Raw genomic sequence first — 23,164 nt, forward strand, 5'->3', positions numbered from 1 at the left:
CGAGGCAAAATGGAAATAGATTAAAATTTAGGGCGGATTACACTAACGGTCCCTATAATTTAGGGGTTGTATCACTTTGGTCCCTGACTTTTTAATTGCGACACATTTGACTTTGAATTTTGAATCTTGTTCTAAATACGGATAATTGAAGATACTATTGCTTAATTTCAAGGGCAAAATTGTTAATTTGATAAAATATAAACTAATTTAACAAAGAGACTTATGTTTGAAATAATTTGTGAATTTTTTTGTAGTTACATATATGGTTATGAGAGAAAAAAATGATTAATTGATGTATAAAATGTGATATTTTATCTTATTAACTATTTTAATAATTTTGTTTTTGTTAGCTACCTTAGGCAAATTAGATAGTTCCAAACACCCTAATCTTTCTCTTTGGCAAAACAATGAGGCTTTTGGTATAGATTCAAAGGCATAATTATAATTTATTTTAATTTTAAAATCTTTATCAGATTATTTAATGTAATTTTTACTTCAATTATTACGTAAAATAATTTAAATAAGTTAAGAAAAATTAATTATTTAAAAGTCAAGGAAAAAATGCTTTGGCGCCTGACTTCTAACCAGGCGATTGTGGGTTCGAGTCCCACTGCGCATGTGATTTTTCACTTTTTTGGGCCAATTTTAAGAGCCCAAACAATATTTTGTGGGTTCGAGTCCCACTGGGTGTGTGATTTTTCACTTTTTTGGGCCAATTTTGAAAGCCCAAGCAATACTTTTCTAACAAATACACTCTTCTGGCCTAATTTTGATAGCCCAAAAATGCTTTTAAATTTTCACCTACGATAAAAATAATTTTAAAATTTTGATATTTTAAAAGTCAAGCACAAAATTTTTAAGAATAAATTACAAATACACTCTCTGTGAAATTTATTTAAAAATATGAATTATCTCATATGATTTAGAAAATTATAAATATTCATTGTCATAATTTTTTTATTTGACAGAATTAACTGAAAAAATAAAATTTTCTAACTGCTCTCCTATATAATAATAAAATTACCTTAATTATTAATTAAAATAAATTTCTAACACTATTAAAAACTGTTAATTGCTTTGATAATTTATTAATAAAAATACTCATTTGTTATGAAATTAAAATTTTCAAGGGACGGTATGTAATTTTAAAAATCACATAGAACAAATTGTATTTTAAACATATCTCAAAAAATATGTATTTGTAATTTTTCTATTTATAAATTATAAACTTTTTGAGCCCATGGTAACTTTTATTTTGAGTTTTTTCACACCCACTGGAACTAAGCCAAACTCAATAAAACCTAAGGAAAGTGCTATAAATTCTAAATTTTCTACTAAATAAATGATTAATTGTCTCACATGGATATAAGCCCCACACTTTTGATCATTTATTTAGCCTTCGTTTGAGAAGTACAAACTTGGGTTTTTTTTTTTTTGACTATTTTAGTCACAAAAAACAAAATAGACTTTTTAACTAAATAAGATAAAACATCACATCCAACTCATAATTATTACATTTTTTCTTTCACAAAAAAACTAAAAAAGTAAAAAAAATAATTAAAATTTCTTCCTAAACCGAGCTTTTTAACTCCAAATTAAAATAATAAAAAAAAATTAAAAAGTTAAAAGTCAATCCACCTCCCAAACGAAAGCTTAATAAAAAATTTGGACATTACCCAAAACCTAAATCAATACTGTGGCAAGGCTAGGCTAGGCCATTATTATAGGCCCCGTTTGGGGACTTACTTTTTTAGCCAATTAATCAAAAAGTTACTAAATTAGCCAAAAAGCCAACAACTCATACCAAAAAGTCAAAGATTCTTTTTTTTCTCTACTTTTTGCACATCTTTTCGTAATTAGCCAAAAAGTCATCCCAAACATACAAGTTTTTTTTACCTACCTTTTTAGCCAAATAGCTAAAAAGTTACTAAATTAGCCTGTTCCCAAACGAGGCCTTAGTTTAAATTTTTTGGGTGGTGATGATGAGTGAGGCTAGGCCATGAAGGGTTGTGATTTCAGAATTGTAAAACTTTTAAACCTCCTTTGTATAGGGAAAAATTAAGTGGGCCTATGGGTTACCCAATAATTGACCAAGTACAAAGAAAAGCCTTAAAAAAAGGGGCCAGGCCTATTAAACTGGGTAAATTTATTAGTGAGAGAGAGAGGGAGGTGGTCATTAGCCCAACCCTAGGCAGCCACAATAATTGTGAGTTGTTGTTGGTTTTTTGCAGTATTTATTATTGTGTGGGCCTAATGTTTTTGTTCCAAATTTCGGCTGAAAACACAAAGTAGTCCTGTTAATGGGTTGTCAATATCAATGTCACACTTTTGCTGGCTACAACCAGTGATTAGGAGGGGAGAAAAATTACTCCCTTCGTCTGAAAATAATAATTTTTTTTTAAATTTAACTTTTTTATGATATAATTATTATATTTTAAAAATATCAATTTTTTTTTTAAATTATCCTTTAATAATATATTTTTTTGAAAATATTAATTATTATAATTATATTTTTTGTATTATTAATGTATTTAAAAGAATGACAAATTAGTAAGTTCATATTATTTTCTTCATTGATTTTTGAAAATAGATTAATATTTTGGGATAGTGACAAATGGAATAAGGAACAAATATTTTAGGACGGAGAGAGTAGATACAGTAAACCTGAAATTTTGATTTTTGATCTGTTTATCATTATGTATAATATGTTTTAATTTTAAAAAGTTTTATATTTTAATTATTGAGCATTAAATAATGAGTGGCCAATATGATACATTTTTGTAATAAGAATTAAAAAGATTAACATTTATAGAGCAACTTTCATACTTTTTCTTCTTAATGTGAAATTTTACAAAATCTCATGTAAATTCTTCTTTATATTAAACCAACAAAATTGAACCATAACATATAATATATATCAGTGTTTCAATAAACAAAATCAAAAGATTCGATTTGATGTTAAGTTTTTCTTCAATACTGACCAAACTGAATTATTTACACCCCTACTAATGATCTAGAGATTAAAAATTTATAAAAAATAAAAATAAAAATAAAAATTTGTGATTTAATTCTATTTTAAATAAAGATCTTGCTATATAAAAAAATAAATTTAAATCATATAATTGTTTTTGTTAATATTTTTCTTTTTTGAATTCTTAGACTCTATTCTTATTGAGAAATTCTATGATACGAATTTTAGTTACGATCTTTGTGGTATTTGGTTATGACCGGTTGAGATGTTAGTTATGATTTAGTTATACATATTGTGGTATTAATTATGACTCATTATAATGTTGGCAATATTATTTTAATTATGATTCAAGAATTCTTTAGTTATACATTATGTAATGTTTGATTACAACTCATTTTTTTTTTTATATTATAATTAAATTATAACATTTATAATAATTTAAACCAATAAATAATAATTTATCAACAGTATATACTTTTTGAGATTGTTCACCATGCAATTACCCATTCTGGCCATAACAACCATTTATAATTCTCACCTTGCAGCAGCTACAGCTAGCAGATATTGGGATCCTTTTAATTAAGACCCATTTTCGAAAAATCCCCCCCAAAAAAAACATCTCTTTTGCAGGGCGGCTAGCAGGAGCAGCCTTATTTTTAACAACTTTTATAGGTTATTTAGGATGATTTAAATAAATATATCTTTTATATTTTTATAAAAAGATATGTAGAAAAGTAAAGATATAATGTGATAAAAAAAAAAGGAAGATAAAAAGATAGATTATTTAGGAGATGTCAAACCACCCCTAATTATTATACATAACAAAAATCCGACAATCTTCATATGATAGACCAACAAAAGCCATCTTCATCAGTCTTGATCTCCATCACGGGTGAAGGTTTCATTTGACCTCCATTTTTGTCAGTATTGATCTCCGTAGTTAGTGTTGAAATCTCGTCGTATCTTGTCTTGTCGTTTTCAAATCACCGGTGTAGTGTTTTATTTAGCCTCCACCTTCGCCGGTGTTGATTTTCATTGTTGGTTTTAAACTCTCATCTCTTGTTGTCGTTTTAAATTCATCAAATTAGTTATATTCATAAATATAGAGTTGAACAAACTTAATCTTTAAAAATTTATATTTGAACAATGAATAAAAGTTTAATTTATTTTAACAGAACTAACTTAAAATATTTAATTTTTTATATATGAATATTTAATATTTAGTTAATCTTAATAATTTGTTCAAATATAAATAATCGAACATTGTATAAAAATTCAACTCTGATTATTCGAACACGACGAACAAACTCATCTTTCCAATGTACGAACGAGATAAATAAATAAAAAAAAAACCAAAAAATTAAGTCATTATACTAACATTTTCAATATTCAAATCAAAGTTTTCAATGTTTATATAGGAACCAAACATCTCAGTGTCATCCATAGTGTGCAAATCTTCAAAATTAATTGATTTCAATATTCTTAAATCAATAATATTTTGAGTTTGAAAAATAAGTATAATGGAGAAGACAATAAAGTTAGCTAATTGATAATGAATGATTTGGTGAAGATGATGCAAAAATACAATGTTTATATGTTAAAATCCTAAACCCCATAGGAATAATGATGTATGAAGAGTATTTTGTATTTTTAAATATGAAATTTTTGAACGAGTAGAATATACCTCATGTTGTTCTTAATAGTCATTTCATTAGAGCATATTATAGAAATATAAATTTAATATATTTATGGTGTGTACTGAAAATATTAATGTTATGTAAATAGGATTACCCTTAGGGGTTATTTGGGATGATCTAAATAAGTGCACTTTTTGACTTTTTATGAAATATGAGTTGGGTTTGGGTTGGATTTGATGTGATGTGTTAGAGAGGTGATGTGACTTAAATAAAATGATGTGACTTAAATAGGATAATGGCTTTTTATCTTTTTCAAGACATGCCAAACTTGACCTTAATTTAATGATGCATTTAGATTTTTTTTTTCAAATAAAAAATAATAATGATATATATAATCTCATTTCTTACATCTTTTTCTCATCTTTAAATATAAAGTAACATAACCCATATTCATAAATGCATATAGAACTTACTCATTTTGTGTCTTGAAGTACGAAAATAAGATAAAAAATTAGAATTGAAAAATGATTTATCTATACAATTTCTCTCCCTCAAACCCCCCTTCCCCAAATGACGTGGCAATCAAAAATTAAAAAGTTGAATCACACTCTAATATTCTCTTAAAACTCTTTTAACATGCATTAAGAGTGTAAATTTGGCCCGACCTGGCCCAGATTGGGTCTCGCGGGCTCCCGTCAAAATTTGGGCCTGGCCGGGCCAGCCCACAGGCCAAAAAATTAGGTCCAGCCCCAGCTCAGGCCCATTCGGGCCTTGGGTGGGTAGGTGGGCTTGGGCCTGAACAAATTTTTTTGTTTTTGTTTTTGTTTTTGTTGTTGTTTTTTTTTTAATATTTTCTATCAAAATTTTATTATTTTTCACTTAAAAAAATATTAGGCCTCAAGTCGGGCCTTAAGCGAGCCGATGGGCTGGGTTTCAAAATGATAACCTAGGCCCAGGCCCAGGGTCTCTGGCTGGGCTCGGACTTGGGCCCAAATGGGCCTAAACAGGCTGGGCTCGCTCTGGGCAGCGTGCAAGCGTTAGGCCGTCCACGGGTCGCGGGCCATTTTTACACTCCTAACATGCATTTTAAATTGCCATCTCACTCGGAAGATTTTGACGAAAAGAAATTATGTAAATGTAACACTGCTAAAATAGCATTGTATGTAACATATTCTATAAAAAAAAAAAAAAAAAGGTTAAAAATTTGAAACTAACATGTTACATATGAAATTTAAAATCTAATTAAATTATGAAAATCTGATAATTGAACTACTAAAATGTGCTTCGATTCAATTTAGAATTACGATTTTTAAAAATTTTGTCATTGTTCATAACATTATAAAATATTGCTCCCAACTTGTTTAAATATCAATTAATATATTGTCATTTTACAAACAAAAATACGTTTATATAAGAAGACGTTTGCAAGAGCAAAGGATAACAACTTACGTATGTAAATAGAATACTATTTTTTTCACTTCCAAGATCAATTCTTGAGATGAGAATATTCATTGCTGACAAGTTCTTTCATGCAGTTAAGTTGACTTAAAGCTTTCCCAATCAAGAACGCCAAACTTTTTAGCTGGCAAAATTCGTATGGTTTGCATATTCACACGTGTCATATCACCATCTTTATTCTTGCAACACGTGGCAAATTTTTTATTTTTATGTTTTTGCTTTTTTCGTTTATGCACATAGTGATGTAATGTCCTAACCCTTTTCCTGAGTGTAAATTCCACATGAACATCACAACCATATAGAAAGGGACTTGAAATGTTCACTTTGGATGCCCATTCAAAGCTTTCAACCAATTGTACTATTCGATTACTATTAATATTGTGTATAAATCAATAATTTATAAAGAAAAATTTTAAAAAGTGAAGGTGACGAATATTTTTTTTCACTTTTTTTTTCCTTTTTTTTTTTTTTTGTTGATCTTTTTCTCTACATATTCATTTATAAATTTAAGATCTAAATATATAATAAAACTTTTAATTTTGTTACAATTATCGTTTAAAGCAATTCTTAAGTCTGCAAGTGCATACAATATGCACTGGCATAACTTCTTACATATATACATAAGTTGTGAGTTCTCAAATTTTTGTAAGTTAACCTATGTATTTTTATGAAAACTTACGCAATTTCTGTAAGGTAACTTACGTGTATTTGTAAACATTTATGTGATTTTATGAGATAATTTATATATATTTATAAAAACTTATATATTTATAAAAACTTACATAGATACATATAGTATGTACCTTACGCACCCAAAGATTTTCCGTTTAGTTTATACATGATTTGTGAAGAGAGTCTCTACAATGGGAAAGAATCCTCAAAGTGTGCCTTTTAACTTATTTGATTGAACCAAATAAAGCACAGTGCCCTTCTAAAAGGTAATGGGTTATGGGGGCATAGACCTAGGTTTCATTTGACAGTTCTAAGTTGGCTTATAAGTTTATTTTACTAAAAAAATAATTCTAATCCATCTATCTTTCATGACTATTTTTCATTAAAAAAAATTAATTTTAATCACTTAAAAAATTTAAGAATATGTCAAACAAAATAATCAAAATTCTTAGGTAAAATTACTAAAAGAAAATGAAAACGTACCTTTCTTCCCATACCATCATTTCAACAAGTCACTTGCAAATTTTATTTATTTATTTATTCCTCTTGGTTGGGTCTAAAGGCTATGCTTGTTGGTTGACTCTCACTCTATTTCCTTATCTTCAGCCTACTACTACATGGCGGTGTATATGCATGGTTGACCCTTTCCTACATTAGCCTATACAAGGGAATGGAGTTGGAGCACTGGTCCTCCAGTGGATTGATCATTATCAATGGAAGTTATGGAGTCCCATGAGAGATAAAAAAAATAAAAAATAAAAAATAAAAAATAAAAAATAAAAAGCTAAAGCATTCCCCATTACATGTTTTCCACACAAGTAAAATGAGTTCAATTGGATGAATTGATTTGAAATGAAGGAATTTAAGATCAAACTCCATAAAATTGTAGAGAGATTAACCAACAATGGAGAAAGATAGACAATTCTAAAGTAGATGATTGAATAGAGATATAGGAAAATTGTATTATGCTAACATCCTTATATAAATAGAATCATTCCTGAGAGGATTAATTTCAAATAAGGGCCATTTTTTAGAAAGTCTTATTTTTAATTGTTATGTTTCATTTAATTTATTTTTTTTTTAATATTCCATTAGTTCCTATGTAGAGTAATAAATCACCCTTCTAACCTTTTGTGCATATTTTTATTTTGAAACCGATACACAACAAAAAATAACAACAAATCCTCATTACATTCACTACAACAAAATACACATTTGGCGACCCAGAAATTGGTCGCCAAAAGTACAAATTTCGTCGCCAAAAGAATCTGCGACAAATATACAATTTGTCGCCAAAGGCCTGTCACTAAAAGTATTGGCGACGAAATCAAAAATTGTCGCCGTATGTAGACATTTAGCAACAAGAAAATTTGTCGCCAAAAATCATATATTTTGTCGCTATAAAATTACAATTTGTTGCTAAAAGGTTGAAATTTGGATAGGCCCTGTAGTTTTAGCGACAAATAAATGCGTCGCCAAAAGTACTATTTAACGACAAAATTAATTTGGTCGCTAAAAATCACGTTTTTAGTGACGAATAAGTTTTGGTTGCGAAAAGTTCTTGGAATAACCACTAACTTTTAGCAACAAGAACAATTTGTCGCCAAATATATTAACAGCGACCAAAATACCACCTGTCACTAAAAATTCAGTACATAAATTTTGATTTGAATAATTTTCCTGTTCAAAATAATCCAAAACACCTGTTTTCCTGTGCACAATATATACACAAATGTAATGTGAATAATAATACACCTGTGCAAGACATTCATACTAATTCAAAATTAATAGCTATGAAAAATCCCAATAAACATAATTACAATTCTCTGACAATCTAAAACATGCATGTCAAAGTACTTACAAACTACTAACATCAAACCCATAAATACATTACCAAATGCTATGTCAAAATATTTTCAAAATTACAACCAAATATTTTGATGTTAAACATCTAACCAACAAGTCAATTACTAAAATCCTATGTCAAAATATTTGCAAAAATACAACACCAAATATTTTGATGCTAAACATTTAATCCATAAATCATTTACCAAAATCCTATGTCAAAATATTTCCAAAAACACAAAATCAAATCTTCTGATGTAGCCCAAACTATTTTCCACCATTGCCAATCTGTCACATGAAAAAACAAAACAATATTAGATTGACAAAAAAAAAAAAAAAAAACCTCGATATGAACTTCACAATTTTGATTTTAATTTTGTAACGGGAAGTCCAATCGGGTGCTGTTTGCTCATACAAGTTTGCTCATACAAGTCTATTTAGTCCTTAACCAGCTGTCCGTGCTAAGTTTCGATGGTTTCGGTGGTCATTTCACAATTTCGGCCCCCGTACGGGCCTTTTAAGTCTTGTATTTTACAATTTTCCTTCTAATTTTCCAACCGGAGATCCAATAGAGGTCCGATTTGTTCCTACAAGTCTATTTAGGCTTGAACAAGCTGTCCGTGCCAAGTTTCGGTGGTTTCGGTGGTCATTTTGCAATTTCGGCCCCCGAACGGGCCTTTTAAGTCTTGTATTATACAATTTTCCTTCTAATTTTCTAACCGGAGATCCAATTGAGGTCCCGTTTGTTCCTTCAAGTCTATTTAGGCTTGAACAAGCTGTCCGTGCCAAGTTTCAGTGGTTTCGGTGGTCATTTCGCAATTTCAGCCTCCGAACGGGCCTTTTAAGTCTTGTATTTTACAATTTTCCTTCTAATTTTCTAACCGAAGATTCAATTGAGGTCCCGTTTGTTCCTACAAGTCTATTTAGGCCTTAACCAGTTGTCCGTGCCAAGTTTCAGTGGTTTCGGTGGTCATTTCGCAATTTCGGCCCCCGAACGGGCCTTTTAAGTCTTGTATTTTACAATTTTCCTTCTAATTTTCTAACCGAAGATCCAATTGAGGTCTCGTTTGTTCCTACAAGTCTATTTAGGCCTTAACCAGCTGTCCGTGCCAAGTTTCAGTGGTTTTGGTGGTCATTTCGCAATTTCGGCCCCCGAACGGGCCTTTTAAGTCTTGTATTTTACAATTTTTCTTCTAATTTTCTAACCGGAGATCCAATCGAGGTCTTGTTTGTTTAACACAACCAGACATATTAAATGAAATGCTTGTGCTGATTTGAAAAGTAAATTATGAAAAATATACTTACAAAAGTGTTTGTCAATAAGATTCCTCTGATGAATAATTATTTTCATCAACCTGCATGCCTGCCTGATCCTTGGTCATCCTCATAAACTTCTCAATCTCTTCAAATCTTTTGTTTTGCATTTCAATCATTTTAGCTTGCTCTTGTGCTACCAGGTTCTGGGCTGCAATTTGTTCTTGCTGGATCTCGGACAAATTCTTCAATGACTCTAGTTCTTTTTGTAGGCTCGAAACCACCTCAGTATGTGCTTGTGCAGTAACAGAAGATCTGGATGATGATGGTTTTGGACCAACTCCAAAGCCTTTTAAGTATCCCGATTTCTTTCCAAGAATCTCAATTGACAGCTGCTCCTGAGTTAAAGGTATTGCCCCAGGCTCTAAAGACTCATCATGTCGCTTTTTCAAAGCTTCCTATCAATTTGTAAACAACTTCAACAAATACCATCATTTACATTAATATGTAACTCTATTAATTGGCATACTTACATGTAATTGACCACATATCGGGGCTACCCAATCCGACTTTCTCTTGCTCCAATGGGAATCTTTGTAGAAGTCTACAAAGTCAGTCTTCTCGGTATCCTAATTCCATTTAAAAGTAAGCATACATAATTAATTTCAATCATTATGTTAGATATAATAAATGCATCACCTGTTTATACATTGCAGCTTGAAATGACTTGGAGCCCATTGTATGATTATATGGTAACCTCGCTCGACTATCCCTTGCTTTTTTAGCCAAGTTCTGCAAAATTAATTGATTAGTAAAATTAAATTGAAATTACAACATGATTCTTCAAATTAGGAAATTTTACCTGATAATCGTCATCAAGCCATACATGATCGATCATGTATACCCAAGCCTCAGAATCGACCCCTTTGTATGGTTTACTATAAGGGTCAACACCAGCGTCTACCAACTTCGAGTAATGAGTCTTCATCTTGTTACGCCAACTTCTGTAAAGAGTTTTACACTTTTTATTGACTCCTTTCCGAACCTCTTCATCCTCATCATAATCAACAATCTCAAATTTATCCTACAAATATAATGAATGCTTTTATTAATATCAAAATGCAAGTAATGGTGATAATCTAATTATCTGAAAAGTAGCAAATACATGTACCCGAACTGCTTGAATGATTTGGGCTTTATGAATCTCATCAATCTTGTCCCACTTTTTTATACCAATGATTGGTTCAGCCATCCTTATCTGTAAGCCAAGTTCATTTGCAAATGGAGTGGCATAAGGTCCTACTGGCACCTTCGCATCTGCAGGGATCCAAACAGGAAGTTTTTTACCACCATTGTTAGCTATGAGACGTGCTATGCTCTTCCCTCGAGTCTGACCCCTGACTTGTCTAGAACGAGTACGCAAACTAGTGGTAGATGGCACATCATGGGTAGTAGTTGTATTTGTAGATGGTGCAGCCTGAGTAGTAGCTACATTTGTAGATGGTGCAGCCTGGGTTGTAGTTGCATTTGTAGATGGTGCAACCTGGGTAGTAGTTGCATTTGTCGGTGGTGTAGGCTGGATACTTAGAGCATTTGTAGATGGTACACTCTGAATAGATGGGGTTAAAATAGGTGGTGCATGCTGAGTAGGGGCAGCAATTCTAGCTGCAGCTTGTTGGGAAGGTAGAGGAACTTTGGATGATGCTGCATGTCGAACTTTACCAGGGCCTGCCATCTAGCACAACAACTCAACAATTACATGTGTGAAGCATATGTAAAATAAGCAATTACATTAATATCAATGGCTATATAATAGAATCAATGTCAGAACATAAGTAATAACTAAACAATAACATAACATAAGAAACAAAAAAAATAAATTAGACAAAGAGAGGCAGATAGGGACACACACAAACACATATATACAAAAATAAATAAATAAATAAATAAAAAATTCATGCAGAATTGTCATTGTACTCAAACTCAAAGGCACTTAAACAACAGTGTCATCAAAACATATTACAATCACACAACAATTAAAGTTCTATGTCAAAATCTATATTACAATCAAAATGATTATGTAGCTCATCTTCTCGGATAGTCAATGCTCGTAGTAATCATCTTCATTATCGCACCCCTCTTCCTCATCAACACCATCGTTGTGTGCTCGATTAACTGATTGTAAAACCACCTCACTTGGGATAATTTGAGGATCAATGTCATTCCTATGAAGTGAGATTGTCACGGGGTCTTCAACGCTCACTGGGACAGCATCAGTTGTTTCATTTTGTTGCAATACATTTTCAGGTTCAAAGCCATCTTGTTCTGGTACATCCCATATTCCTCGATGTTGTAGTCTTTTTACGACTTTCCAATGTCCGCCTAACTTTGTATCATCAACGTAAAAAACTTGTTTCACATGACTTGGTAAGACAAATGGATCATCTTTATACCATCGACTTCTAACATCAATACTTGTGCAATGTGTATCGGTATGTAATGTTCTATTGCTACCGGTATTGAACCATTCGCATTGGAATAAAACAACTCGATGTCCAAGTATGTAATGCATCTCCCACACTCTATTCAAGTACCCATAAAAGTTAATTGTTTGTCTCTCATGCTCCCCTTCCACAACTAACCGACTATTTTGGCATTTATGACTACTATCACGATCCTTACTATGAAATCGAACACCATTGGAAATGCAAGCTGAATACAAGTTAACATTCACACTAGGACCATTTGCTAATGACCACAAATCATCAGTTGCTTCTGGTAATCCTTGAGCTCGTAATTGGTTCATCTACATAACGACATCAATTTCAATCATTATGTTAGTATTCATATAAGTGTAGCTGAATAAAGTTTGGGATTATATCTTACATGTTCTTTGAACCACTTGGGGAATTCCTTTTTCTGTCTATTTGTGATGTCACGTACACCTTCATTTTCTAAAAGATTCTTGTGTTGCCTACTTACAAACATATGATTCATAAGTAACATATTATATTGAAAACATAATTCTACAAAAAAAAAACAAGATTAAGAACGTACTCTAGATAATGGTCAAGCTCGAGGCTATTATTCAAGACAAACCAATGAGCCATTTCACGTTCTTTTTGAGACACGTTAGAAACCCTTGTTATTAGCCCAAAAGGACGAACATTTTGCGCGAAGACCTCTAACCCTGACTCATGCACACTAACATCGACATTCCGTTCCTCTCGATTAAATACAGTTTCAATCCCACCCACATACATTGAGCAAAATGTGAGACACTCCTTGACAACATAAGCTTCTGTGATCGAACCTTCTGGACGAGCTCGATTTGCAACATATCCTTTTAAAGTTCCAAGCAGCCTATGAAACAAACAATAGAATAATCTTATTACACACACTCACATTTTTATAAATACATATGCAGGTTGTGCTACAATTTAAGTATTCTAGTGTTTTAATAAGTTAGTAAGTACCTTTCAATGGGGTACATCCACCGATATTGCACAGGTCCACCAAGAATGGCTTCACGCGGCAAATGAATCGCCAAATGGACCATCACATCAAAAAACGCTGGGGGGAAAATTTTTTCTAACTTGCATAGTATGAATATTATGCGATCTTCTAATATTTCCAAATTCTTCATCTTCAATGTCTTTGAGCAAAGCTCTTGGAAGAAATTTCCCAACTCAAATAATGCAACACAAATATCATTGTGAAGATATCCACGCATTCCAATGGGAAGAAGTCGCTGTATGAGGACATGACAATCATGACTTTTTAGGCCTGTTAACTTATCACCTTTTGTGTTCACACACCTTGAGATGTTTGCTACATAACCATCAGGATACTTAATTGACTTTAAAAACTCACAAAAACCATATCTTTCATCTGAGGACAAAGTGTACAATGCTGGGGGCTTTTCAAAAGATCCATCGGCACGCCTTTTTAAGTGCAACTCCTTCCTTATTTTCATATCTTCCAAATCCATGCGTGCTTTTTCTGTGTCTTTGTTCTTCCCATCTATACTCAGTAATGTTCCAAGCAAACTATCACATATATTCTTCTCTATGTGCATAACATCGAGGTTGTGTCGGAGTTTAAGTGTTTTCCAATATGGCAACTCAAAGAAGATGCTTTTTTTTTGTCCAATTCAATACTGGATTTTCCCTTTTTCTTTTCTTATTGGTTGGATGCTTTCCAAATGGTTTAAAGGTCCCTGAATCCAATTGTTCTAAGATTTGTTCCCCTGATAACAGTAAAGGTCTTGACAGGAACTTAGTCTTACCATTATAAAGTCGACTCCTTCGCCAAGGGTGGTCATCAGGCAGGTAACGACGAGCGCCTGTGTACCCTATCTTACCTCTCAACCATTGTGAGGAAGCATTTTTGTTACAGGTGGGACAAGCCAAATACCCTTTCGTACTCCATCCCGACAAGTTTCCATATGCAGGAAAGTCATTAATTGTCCACATAACAGCTGCATGCATTTGAAAACTTAATTCAGTTGAGGCATCATAAGTAAGCACACCATCTTCCCACAACTCCTTCAACTCATCAATTAATGGTCGCATGTAAACATCGATATCTCTCCCTGGTGCTTGTGGTCCAGGGATAAGCAATGACAGCATACTAAATGCTTGTTTCATACATTTCCAAGGAGGCAAGTTGTAAGGCATAGCAATCACAGGCCACATACTGTACGAGTTGCTCATGTTTCCAAAAGGATTGAAACCATCAGTGGCCAACCCTAACCTCACATTTTGACTCTCTTGGGAAAACAAAGGATGTTGCCTATCAAAATCCTTCCATGCCTCACCATCAGCCGGGTGTCTCAATATCCCATCATCTACTCGTTTCTCTTTATGCCATCTCATATCTATTGCTGTTTTTCTCGACATATATAATCTCTGCAACCTTGATGTCAACGGGAAGTATCTTAAGGTCTTGTGAGGAACTTTTTTACCTTTTCCATAATTCGACTTGTATCTAGACTCTTGACAAATCGGACAATTCTCTAAATTTGCATTCTCTTTCCAGAAAAGTGCACAATCATACTTGCATGCATGAATCGACACATATCCTAAGCCTAAGGCACGTAAGAATTTTTTGGCTTCATAAAGGGTCCATGGAATCACTTGATCACTTACCGGTAGAAGGTCCTTTAATATCCCCAACAACATGTTGAAAGACTTATTGCTCCACTTGTTCAACACCTTCACATGAAGCATCTTAACAACAAATGATAAAAGAGAAAACTTACGACACCCAGGGTACAACTCTCTTTGAGCATCATTCAACAATTTGTTAAAGTTGGGCACGCCCTCTTTTTCAACATTGTTAGCCACATCATCGTCATTGTCATTGTCATTGTCACCTTCCTCCTCATCCTCTTCATTTTCATCATCATTTATGGTAGTCCCCATGTAAACATCTTCTAACAAATTTAGGAATTCATCTTGATCTTCGCCTGTCTCTGCTTCCATTCTATCCCCAACACTTCCAAAGTCATTGTGGTTGTCATTATTCAATGCATGAGATTGATTCATGGGAACAGATTCCCCGTGATGCACCCAAGTCTTATAAGAAGGAGACATCCCTTTCACAACTAAATGATACTCCACAATTTTACAAGTATGTCGTTCACAATTCAAACAGTCCATACATGGGCAACGAATCTTATCATTTGGCTCTACATTCATCATTGCAAATTGAACAAAAGCCTTCACCCCATCTCGATACTGGGAACTCATCCTATCCCTAAGTAGCATCCAACTCTTATCCATATTTGGTCACCTACAAAGCCATGGTTATGTGAAATTCCTTTGAATTAGAGAATTACATGTCAAATAGTTCCTTGAGTCATATAAGTGTTTGTCATATCATGAATGCTCAAAACATTAGGTAAACATTGAGAAACAATAAAAAATTAATATTTTCTCTCAAAAAAGCCAAACCTTGTAATACATTTTTTAAATTTAACATTTAATTTAAAGATGCTGCATGTACACATGATGACATTGTATAGTATAAGAAACTATAAGTCAAATTATATGGTGATCTTCCAACATCCTATTGGCCTTGATGGCTGTTTTCCAATGATATTTGAACATATATGTTTTTCGTAATATTGTTAGCAAGACTTTAAATAGACGTAGCATTGCTCTTAAACTATTCTTACCTAATAAACTATAAACAGAAACTATACAAAACAGTTTAAATTGATTCTAAAAATAATAAATAACTATAAACAACTCATATAAACCATACAAAACAGTCCCATAATGTGGCATGAACCACATATAAACTGAAGGGTAATTTACAGTTTGCCCTTTTATTTTTTATTTTTTTAATCAACAACAAATAACCCTTTATTGATGATGGATAACCTTACAGAAAGGAAGAAAACATCAACAAAAAGAGAGGGATGATGCAAGCAATACAGCAACTACAAACCAAAATAGAGGCATGCAACCTAATCCAAATACAAACAAAACAAAAAGAGCCATGGAACCAGTGCTAGCATAGGCCAAAAACAGCAACAGACACACATCAGATTAGCAGATTAGCATCAGGTTATCACCCAACAGATACAGACCAGCCACACAGCAGCAGAGAACCAGATTAACAAAAAATCAGATTATCACCCAACAGATACAGTCTAGCAGATAATCAAATTATCACCCAGTAGTCCCAGAAACAACCCTCATTTTATATGATGTGGCAGGAAACATGCATTTTCTATCTAATTTTGAACAAAAGTTAGTTTTAGGAGTAAATTAAAAAAAAAACTTGAAACATGAATGATCAAAATAAAAAAATAAAAAAAATGACTAAAAATAAAAGGAAAAAGTGCAATTTATCCTAAAAGAATTGGATCCAAATATATATTGACTAGGTATCTATATTACTGGTTTGAAATATAGAGAGGTCCTACACAGTATCCTTGTGATCCATATTTCAATCAGGAACTTTGAACAAAGTTGCAACTAAGATTCTCTTTATTACCTTATGGGATTGTTCATGGACTTCATTTTATCAAAGTGTGTGATTTTAGCTTTGTTGTCACATACTCACCCAGAGACTTTACAAAAAGATAACTGATTATTTCTCTTTTCTTTTTAGGCCTGTTTGGGACTTATATTTTGGGTAAATAGTCAATAGAAAAAAATAGTTAATAAAACAAAATGTCATGTCCTATACATTAATCAACAACTTTTTCTTTTACAATTATCTATTCACCTACAAAAAAAAAAAAAAAAAAAATCCACAAATCATCCAAAACATAATTCTTTTTCATTTCATAAAAAAATAAAAAAATCAACTAAAATATTAAAGTTGCTAAATGACGTATCTAGTCCCATTTTTTTTGACAACTAGACTTATTAAATTTAATAAGGTTATATAGTTTCAAGATCATAGGTGTAGAAACTAAAATGACTAACTTGATAAATAAATTTAAAATGCCCTAAAATATAGTCAAAGCTTACTTGATGTAGTAATTGCCCCCAACGAATGATTGCAGCTTTTTTATCTCTTCGCATTAGCCAATAACCTATAACATTTGAATTGTAAATCAAAGTTTAAATTAAAATCGCACTGTACATGAAATTAACGGAGAGTGGACATGAAATGAATGTTATATGATGAAATTATTAAAAGGGTCACCGATACACAAAATATCTATAATTTTTTGGGCAATGAATAGTTGTAACTTGTAAGAATATTCAACACAAAACTGTGGTCCACCCTCATGACACACCACTTGAATAAAAATACAAAAAAAATGCAAGTTCCCTGATTCATTCACATACCCAACAAAACAAAACAAGAGTCATATTTTGCATACTCCATCTAAACCAATGGCAAAGGTGATCTCAGCCAATGCTCTTGAATATCCCATTAACATATGCTTCTTAATGCCATGTCATGCTGTGTGCTCACAATCGATGGATATAAAAAATGGATCTAAAAAATGGGCTTATATATCATTTTTCCCTAAAGAATACTTAAGTTTGATTGATGAGTATTGCTATTCTAAGTCCAAGTTAGACCCAACCATGTGGCAATCAATTAGAATATTTATGACACCATTCTCTCTCGTATGTTCTCTAATTATTAGTTAATCGCCTCTCTTACATATCATTGAGTATAGAAAGTGGGTCTAAAAAATAGATTTGTATATTATTTTTCTTAATTTATTTACATAAGGAGTTGATTTAAAATGCCCTTCCAAATATAAGTAAAGCTCAAATAGCGAAATTACTTGTACAACCCAAGCTGTACCACAAAATTATCCATTAGTTGAAATATATAAACTAAATTCATTTTGAATGTGATGAACACTGTAATAAAATTTTAAATTTACATAAATTCAAAGTCTAAGAAATTTTTTTAAATAATTGTTTTGAGTATAAAATATATCTGATTTATTATTTTAGTAAAGGGAAAAAAAAAATTATACATTTTTTATCAGCACTATTACATCCACACAATTTGTTCTACCTATATGTACACAATTGAAACTCTTACGGGTCAGAGTCTCAATTGTCTGCATTCAGGCAAAACAAATTGTGTGAATGAATCATTAATCATTGTTTATATACCAATTCAGCAACTGCCTAATGTAATAAACATATATTCATGTTAAGTAATTGCATAAATAAATAAATTTGAGGATTCCAAAATTTGTTATAAATATAATCAACCGACCAGAATCTCAGATACATTGAGGTAATAACATAATAAACAAAACTCTGTTGACAAGTGATTTAAATAATGTGCTGATCAAAAAATAATAATAAAAAAGTGATTTAAATAATGTACATGTTTATATATATATATATATTAGCAGAAAACAAATAAATGAAGATCAATGTGTGTGCCTTAATCATATTACACACCTAGAATCTGCAAGGTTCAACTAGAGTGAGTGATATCAAATATGCATTGCAGAGCACATGTATGTAGTCAAGCAGAACATGGGAATAGACCAAAATTCCCAGTTCCACAATTAAAGTTAAACACCTAGAATCTGCAAGGTTCAACTAGATTTTGTTTCTTACAAAAATCAGTCCAAAAATTCCGAACATACCAGTCCCGAAAATTAGTTTCAAAATCAGTCCAAAAATTAGAATAGATCAATCCCGAAAATCACAATATCAGTCCGAAACTCACAATATCAGTCCGAAACTCTCACAGTGTGAGTGAGTGAGAGTAAGAGGGAGAGGGAGAATGAGAGGGAGAGGGAAAGAGAGACGAAGAAGAGGGAGAGAAAAATACCTGTTTGTGCCGCTTCTGTTTGTGCCGCAGCAGATTCGGAACTGAGAAGATGAAGAAGTCTCCTTTTAGGTCACTTTTGTTTATTCACTTAAAAGTCATTTAAAAAAAAAAAGAAAAAAAAAAGACAGATTCGAAACTCTCACAGTGTGAGTGAGTGAGAGGGAGAGGGAGAGGGAGAGGGAGAATGAGAGGGAGAGGGAAAGAGAGACGAAGAAGAGGGAGAGAAAAATACCTGTTTGTGCCGCCTCTATTTGTGCCGCTGCAGATTCTGAAACGAGAAGATGAAGGAGTCTCTTTTAGGGCAGTTTTGTTTATTCACTTATTAAAAAAAAAAAAAAAAAGATAGATTCAAAACGATGTCGTTTTGATAATAAATTTATTGGCGACGAAATTAATTTTGTTGCCATAAATAGCACTCACCTTTCAGCGACTAGTTTAATTCTGTCGCCAAAAAGTCGAAAATTGGCGACAAACATTTTCGTCGCCATATATTAATTTCGTCGTCAAAACTTTTTTAGCGCTCCCGCGCGAAAAATTAAATTGGCGCCAACCATTTTTCGCGACGAATTGAAATATTTGTTGCTAATGGTGTATTTTTTGGCGACCAACACGTATATTGTCGCAAAAAAATTACAATTGGCAACCAAATTCAATTTTGTTGCTAAAAAACGTCGCAGAAAATGCTTTTTGTTGTAGTGATTGGGAAAATTTCTCCCTTATTTCATGGACAAAATATCTCCTTATTCCAAGGAGAATCGCCTCATTTTGGGGAGAATTATTTTTTTTTTCCTTATTCTATGGAGAAAATCTCTCCTTCTTTCTATGGAGAAAATATCTTCCTTATTTCACAGAAAAAATCTCTCACATTCCTAGAATCTTAAATCGTCTACCTTCTGCAAGTCTCTCACTAAATGTTGATGTGAACTTTCATGTTACAAATGCATGTTGGTAAATGATATTCCCTCATAGAACCATACAAGTGAACATTCACATTGTTTATGCTAGTATGACTTCTTTTTTTTTTAATGTGAATATTAACATTAATTGTGATTTGTCGTGAGTAATGCATTATTGATGTTGTCATGTTATTTTGGTATTATAGAGACACTATGAACATCCACATTGTTAGTGGTTGTTTGTTATTGTGTGCATATAACCACTGACTTAGTGTGCAATATGGTAAATGCAATGTTGATGTGAACATTCGCATCTTTATGTTGTATTATTAAGAGCACATGTTGTGACCAAAATATCACATTATTGTTTATGTTTGTATGACTATTTCTAAATGTGAATATTAACATTGATTAATGATGTGATGATGACAACGCCAATATGAACTTTTAAACCATGTAATAATCATGTAAAAATCATGAAAACTTATACAATAATTTGTGACATGTGAACATTCACATTATTCAATAATAATGCAATCATCAATCTACATTGCACATTATGCAACCATCAAATGTTTCTAATATTGAAGTTCACATCACCAACTGCAAAATATTAAAATCTGATAATCCACAACAACAATGACTTCAGTGGATGTGCACGTTTACATTCACAAAAATACCTAACCAATAAGCATACACATACAGGGATACATAATATCATATCAATCTATCTTGAAACAAAAAATTGTATCCAACTTCAATAAATTATTGAAAACCCTGAACATACACATCCATACCAAACTCATACCTATATGCAGTTGCAAAACAAAAATAGTGCTAACCTTGCCCCTACGATCTCTGAATAGAAGAAAATAAAGGTTCGAACTGCAACAATGGAAAAAAATAGAATTTCCAAAGTTTCGAGCTACAATAATGGAAGAATGATGATAATGAGCTCCTTTCTAGGTTTGTTCTATTTTGTTTCTTTCTTTGATGATCATCACCCAATTCATCTCTCTAAATTTTTGTTGTTTTGTAATTTCCTACAATTCTCAAATCGACAATTTAAACAGAGAGAGAGAGAGAGAGAGAGAGAGAGAGAGAGAGAGAATGAGAGAGTGTGTGAGAGAAAGCTTCTTTGTGCTACAAGATTCTTTTTCAACCATATTTTCTTGTCAATATTATAAGTTAATCATATATATTTAGTTTTTAAAGAAACGTATTATGATGCCCGGGTACATAACCCGTCTTGTTTTCCTTTAATCGTGTTTATTTTACTAGTGTTGGGAACTAAATCTAAGGCCTAATCGGTCGTTTAGGTACATCGCTCTTGAAACCTTTCTTGGATTTATATCTCCATTTTTTGTTTTGAAGTTGAGTTTCCTTGTCTCAGAAGCATAGTTGGAGTCAGGGATGTAGTGGGTTTGCCAAGCTTACAAATCAGGAGAGGGAGCAAAACCGCAAGTGCGGTGAGGGAGTGTCTTGGGCTTGGGCTAGTATTTTGGTGCTCGCATCTTAAAAGGTTAGGCTTGGGAATTCATTGGATAAATTGGGACTCTTTGGCGCTGTCAAAATTTCAAGGCCGGTTAGGCTTCCGAGACTTCAAAGCTTTTAATTTGGCCCTATTAGCTCGCCAAGGTTGGAGATTAGTGAAGTACCCAAACTCTTTTGGTGCTCGCATCTTAAAAGGTATCTATTTTCCTCACTTCTCCTTTTTGGAAGCGGCAAAAGGGCATAGAGCTTCTTGGGCTTGGGCTAGTATTTTGCAGGGAACGAATGTGCTTATGGAAGGTTTGCGATGGAAAATTCATAGTGGAGCCAACGTCAAGTTCTGGGTCGACAAATGGGTGCCATCTCTCCCTAAATTCAAGATATCCACTCTGATTCCTGATGGATCTTTGATCACGACGGTAGAAGATGTGATTGATTCTACCCGTATGGGTTGGAAGGTAGATGTTCTTCGAAGTCTGGTATCTGAAGAGGAAGTGGAAGCAATCAGGTCAATTCCCCTACCTTTGACAACTAAGGAAGATGCTATGATTTGGCACTTTGAATCAAAAGGGGTATATTCAGTCAAAACTGGCTATCATGTAGCTCTTTTGGAGGCACAAAACCAGGGGATTCAGAGACCCTTTTCCTCTTTTAGACCTCCAAATAGTTTCTGGAAGTTAATTTGGACTCTCAAAGTTCCTCCAAAGATTCGACATTTCTGGCGGAGAGCGTGTAAAAATGTGCTGGCTTCCAAAGAGAATCTGTTTCGGAGACGGTGCGCCCGGGATGTGGCTACGAGGAAAGGCTCTTTCCAGGCCTCTATTGTAGTGGTTTTGAGGAATGCTTCGGGACAGATTCTAAATGGCCTAACTAAGAAGGAATACATCTCCTCGTGTTTCCAAGGTGAAGCTCTAGCTTGTAGATGGGCTTATATTTTTGCTCAGGCTTGCAGTTTATAAGGGGCGACTATTAAAGGAGATAATAAATCAGTTATCCTCCTCAGTGTGCCAGAGACAGTTCCTTCTTGGGAGTGTGGAGTAGTTATTGATGATATTAGGAGATTGGCTTTTCAAGAAATGTTGATCCTCCAATGGAGTCCTCAATCTAGTGTTGCCCATTGGGTGGCACAAGCAGCGCTGCATGGTTATCTTCCCCAGGATTGGGTCTCAAACCCACCAGCTACTGTTGCTGCTTTGTTGGGTGCTTCTTAGTCTGCTTTATTTTCTATTTGTTTTGTTTTTTCTTTGGCTGTTAAATTCCCCAGATCAAAATATATATATATATATATACCAAACAAAAGAGGAGACACTCAAGGAAGTTGTGTCCTTATCTGTGTTTCTTAGTTCATTTACTTATTTTCATACATTGGTATAAGCTAGCCATCCAATGGTTTTACTATCCACTAATCATTAAAACTTCAATACCATGTCCCACTAAAGATAGTTGAACCCCACAACATCCCCTAAGGAGGAGATACCACCTAATATAGAAAGCGGGTAGTTATATCCTACATTAAACCTGATATCAATCAGTGTGTTTGGTTTTAGTTTTTTAAATTCAGTTTTTTAGAAATTGAGTTTTTTTATTTTTCGTATTTTTTTGTTTTTAGTGAATATTTTTAAAATTTTAAATAATTTTTTTACCTTTTTAGATACACT

At 32.8% G+C, this 23,164-nt stretch overlaps 1 protein-coding gene and 1 long non-coding RNA gene across 2 annotated transcripts; both read right to left on the reverse strand.

The window, feature by feature from the left end:
- Positions 1 to 8,606: 8,606 nt before the first annotated feature.
- Positions 8,607 to 10,461, reverse strand: LOC114292508 (uncharacterized). The gene is made up of 3 exons (XR_014364500.1): positions 10,371 to 10,461; positions 9,889 to 10,295; positions 8,607 to 8,871 (listed from the first exon to the last, which is right to left on the reverse strand). It is a non-coding gene; the product is annotated as an uncharacterized LOC114292508 (long non-coding RNA).
- A 515-nt stretch (positions 10,462 to 10,976) lies between these two features.
- On the reverse strand, positions 10,977 to 17,631 carry LOC145821858 (uncharacterized). The gene is made up of 3 exons (XM_082918432.1): positions 17,328 to 17,631; positions 11,071 to 11,572; positions 10,977 to 10,984 (listed from the first exon to the last, which is right to left on the reverse strand). Exons 1-3 carry the CDS (start codon positions 17,379 to 17,381, stop codon positions 10,977 to 10,979), a joined length of 564 nt encoding a protein of 187 aa, XP_082774558.1. The 5' UTR covers positions 17,382 to 17,631.
- Between the last annotated feature and the right edge of the window lie 5,533 nt (positions 17,632 to 23,164).

The sequence above is a fragment of the Camellia sinensis genome, chromosome 3, assembly GCF_055761805.1.
Source record: "Camellia sinensis isolate YWXY chromosome 3, ASM5576180v1, whole genome shotgun sequence".
In the NCBI taxonomy this organism is placed as follows: Eukaryota; Viridiplantae; Streptophyta; class Magnoliopsida; order Ericales; family Theaceae; genus Camellia; species Camellia sinensis.

Coding starts and splice junctions, on each gene's coding strand:
- LOC145821858 (XM_082918432.1), bottom strand. CDS start 17,381: ATGCGAAGAGATAAAAAAGCTGCAATCATTCGTTGGGGGCAATTACTA. Junction 11,573..17,327: donor GGGGGCAATTACTACATCAA/GTAAGCTTTGAC, acceptor TTGTTGTGCTAG/ATGGCAGGCCCTGGTAAAGT.